The sequence below is a fragment of the Echinops telfairi genome, unplaced genomic scaffold (genome assembly GCF_000313985.2).
Source record: "Echinops telfairi isolate 266 unplaced genomic scaffold, ASM31398v2 ScPeMD7_7463;HRSCAF=8501, whole genome shotgun sequence".
In the NCBI taxonomy this organism is placed as follows: domain Eukaryota; kingdom Metazoa; phylum Chordata; class Mammalia; order Afrosoricida; family Tenrecidae; genus Echinops; species Echinops telfairi.
Genome location: NW_022111363.1, coordinates 2,166,748 through 2,170,171, shown reverse-complemented (window position 1 = coordinate 2,170,171; position 3,424 = coordinate 2,166,748). Strand labels below are relative to the sequence as shown.

The 3,424-nt window shown below is 62.1% G+C and overlaps 1 protein-coding gene across 1 annotated transcript in view; it reads right to left on the bottom strand.

Moving 5' to 3' along the window:
- Positions 1-3,424, bottom strand: part of HYOU1 (hypoxia up-regulated 1) — a 12,513-nt gene that overhangs the window by 3,236 nt on the left and 5,853 nt on the right. Inside the window, exons 8-17 of the mRNA XM_004712833.2 lie at positions 2,976-3,168; positions 2,696-2,830; positions 2,515-2,597; positions 2,288-2,420; positions 1,954-2,141; positions 1,622-1,760; positions 1,146-1,206; positions 896-975; positions 409-588; positions 89-261 (exon numbers count right to left, since the gene is read on the bottom strand). Coding sequence (XP_004712890.1) covers positions 89-261; positions 409-588; positions 896-975; positions 1,146-1,206; positions 1,622-1,760; positions 1,954-2,141; positions 2,288-2,420; positions 2,515-2,597; positions 2,696-2,830; positions 2,976-3,168 — 1,365 coding nt within the window. The remainder of the gene's footprint in view (positions 1-88; positions 262-408; positions 589-895; positions 976-1,145; positions 1,207-1,621; positions 1,761-1,953; positions 2,142-2,287; positions 2,421-2,514; positions 2,598-2,695; positions 2,831-2,975; positions 3,169-3,424) is intronic.

Sequence of the window (3,424 nt, the reverse complement as noted above, 5' to 3'; positions counted from 1 at the left end):
CACACACACGCTCACAGCCCTGACTCACTTTTGTATGGAATGAGCACACACACACACACACACACACACACTCACAGCCCTGACTCACTTTTGTATGGAATGAGCAATCATATCCTCTGGCAAGTCCACCAGATCCAGGATGGACAACTCCACCCCTATCTCCTCCACCACTCTCTGCTTCCGGGCCGGCTTGGGCTTCTTCCCTTCCTCTGGGGTGGGTGGGTCGCTCTCAGGGCCCGCCTCTCCCTTTTCACCTGGCTTCTGGGAGGAAAAACAGCAGGAAATCTAGGAAAAGCCCAGACCCTTCTGCTCGCCCCCAGGGTGGGCTCCAGGGGACCTGAGGGGAAGCACAGGCACTGTGCCCTCGTCTCTGGGCCCCACCCCGGCCTCCCCAGGCCCATGGTTCACCTTGGCCTCCGACTGCTCCCCATCTTCTTTTTCTGCAACCTTTTCTCCAGCGGGGGGTGCCTTCCCCTCAGGGGGTGGGGGCTGAGAGGGATCCTCCGACAGGGCCTCAGCTTCCTCCTTCACCTCTGCCTGCTTCCCGGCCTCTTCCTTGCTCCCTTCAGCAGGGCCTTCCTCTTCCTCCTGAAAGCCACCAGACAAAGGTCACCAGCAGGGTCCGTGGCTCCGGACAGGCCTCGGCCATGGCAGACACAGCGGGGTGGACAGACACTGCAGGACAGGCGCGGGCAGGCTGCCTGCCCTTCAGCAGACTAGATGGACAAAGGGGAGAGTCTGCAGATGGGCCGTGGACCGCCAGGACAGACAAGAACGAGAGTGGAGCCCGAGGAGCAGGGCGGCTGTGACACCCTGAGCTCCTTGCCTCTGCTGCCACGCCCACATCCAGGCGCCATCTTCCACACCCACCCTCACTGCCACATCCTGGGCTCACCTGGACTGTCTCGGTCCCATTTTCCTTGGCCTCTGGCGTGGTACCACCTCCAAACAGGCTGGAAATGGTGTTGCCCAGTTCTGGGGGGAGGGCAGAACAAAAGGGGACCAAAGTGACTCTAGCTGCTAACCCCAAAGGCAAGACCCCGTCTGATTCCCCAAATGCACACAAGGGGCTTCCACGTCCCCAGTGTCCCAGCAACACGAGGCCATCCCCGCAGGGGTCCACACGCAGTCAGAGCCCATCTTACTGGTGAGCGTGGACTCCTCTTCTGGACTCTCCTCCACCAGCGTCTCAAATACGGTCTCCACCTGGAAATGGGGATTCCAAACGAAGACAGTGAGGCGTGCCCACAGGCCGCGGTGCCATTTTTCCGGTGAGGACTCTCCCTCGGGTGCACAGCTGCAGGGCGATTCCCAGCCAAGCTCCTACCTTTCAGTCTGTGTCTGTCCCCACCCCCCGCACCAGGGCTCCTACCTCCTTCTCTGCTCTGTGAGGGCCTTGTCCTCTCCCCAACATGTCACTCACACCGTTCCTCCCACACGGGTGCCACACCACTCCCGGTTTCCCGGACACGTGGGGGACCCGTGAGCACTTACAGCCCCGAGAAGGCCCACGCGAGCCCTGTGTGCAGCAGACACTGGCACTCTCATGCTTGGTCCCCTCCCCACCCGGGCCGGACCCCAGCCCCCCACACGGGCAGATGAGGGGCTCCTGTGCCCTCACCCTGTCCAGGCTCAGCACACCACTCTCGTCCAGGTTGAAGTGCGCCTTGATGCCCTTGGACTCGTAGTCGGGATACTTCTTGAAGCTCTCGCCCACACCTTTCAGCGCCACGGTGGTCAGGTTCTGGGAGCCAAAGACCCTGCGTGGTGAGGAGACGTGACTGAGAGAGCCTGCCTGCCCACTTCGTGAGGGGGCACTCGCTGCAGGAAGTGCCTCCCACCCAGCCCCAGCCTGCTGCCCTGTCTTCAGCCCACAGACCCCCAGATGCTCCCTTCTCCCCAGCCTTCAGGTCACCTGGCAGCCCCTCCTAGCTTCCCACTTCCCCGGCTCACCGAAGATCCTCGGGCCCCAGGAAGCCCAGGTCGCCATAGTTGATGTAGAAGTTGAAGTCCTGGCTGTAGCGGTTGAAGGTGATGACCTTGCGTTGTGGGTAGGGTCCCATGCGGGAGAAGAGCACACGCTTATTGTGCTTCAGGCTGCGAGCCCCCGTCTCCTCCTCCATCTCTCTCGTGAACTCCACCTGCACGGCAGGCAGAGAGAAGGCGTGTTCGAGAATGGAAGCCCACTCTGGGGGCAAGGATGGGCTCCCCTTGGTACCAAGAAAGGGATAAGCTAGAGCCAGCAGGAGGGGAAACCCTGGACAGGTTAAGGGTGTATGTTACGCACCAGGATGGGGTAGATCACGGCGTCCCGGACGACGAAGGGCTTCACCTTGAAGGCTTTGCTGAGTGCCGCTGCCTGGTACACAGCCCCCATGGCGGCAGCCTCGTCCGCGTTGATGTTCTTCCCCAGCTCCTCCCTGCGAGAGGCCCGGCTCTCAGCACCTGTCCAGACTTCGGCGCTGGGCCCTGCCCAAGGCCGACCACCCCCAGAGGCTCAGTCCCCACACTCACTTGCCCACAGCTTTCAGCAGCACCTCCTGCACCTTGGGTACCCGCGTGGCTCCCCCCACCAGGATCACCTGCTCAATCTCATCCTGCAGACGGGACAGAGCACAGGTGAGCGAGCACGGAGCGGTGAGTCCCCCCCTCCTCTGCACGCCCAGCCCCCTGCTGCCTACAGTGACCTCCTCACCAGACCCATCTCCGCACTCTGCAGCGCCTGTTGCACAGGCCCGGGCACCCGCTCAAACAGGTCTGCGCACAGCTCCTCAAACTCCGCTCGAGTCACCTTGGCTTTGAAGTCCACATCGTCCATCAGGCCCTCGATCTGAGGGAGGACGAGGGTGTCAGGGCATCCTCACTGGTGGACTAAAGACTAAGGAGCAGGGGTGTGGAAGGGCGGCATGAGGGATGGCAAGAGGGACAGGGTCACACAGTCAGCCTCGCCCCGTAGGTGGGAACGCAGTGAGCACCTGAGCCATGTGGTCAGCGTTGGCACTCAGGACCGTCTTGACCCTATTGGCTTCACGCAGCAGCTTGGCCATGGCACGGGGGTTCGCTCGTACGTCCTTTGAGCCGTGGCCCTTCCGCTGCTCATTGAAAAGCCCGGCCAGATGCTCCCGCAGTCGGATCTCCATCTCCAGGCCCCCCAGGGTGCGGTCAAACCTGCATGGGGCCAGAAGAATTCACTCAGGACAGCACTGAAGCTGCAGCTGCGGGAGAGGGGCATGTCTGATCAGAGCACACGGGAGCAGATGAAGGGGGAGGAAGAGAGAGTGGAGCACCTCCTGGCCCACCAAGCCTTGACGAGATTCCCGCTCAGAACAGCCAGTCCACAGAGAGCACCACATGGCCGGCCCCACTGTGAGACACGACATCCCTCACTGACCCACAGCCCTACAGGGGACAACACTGGAGACAC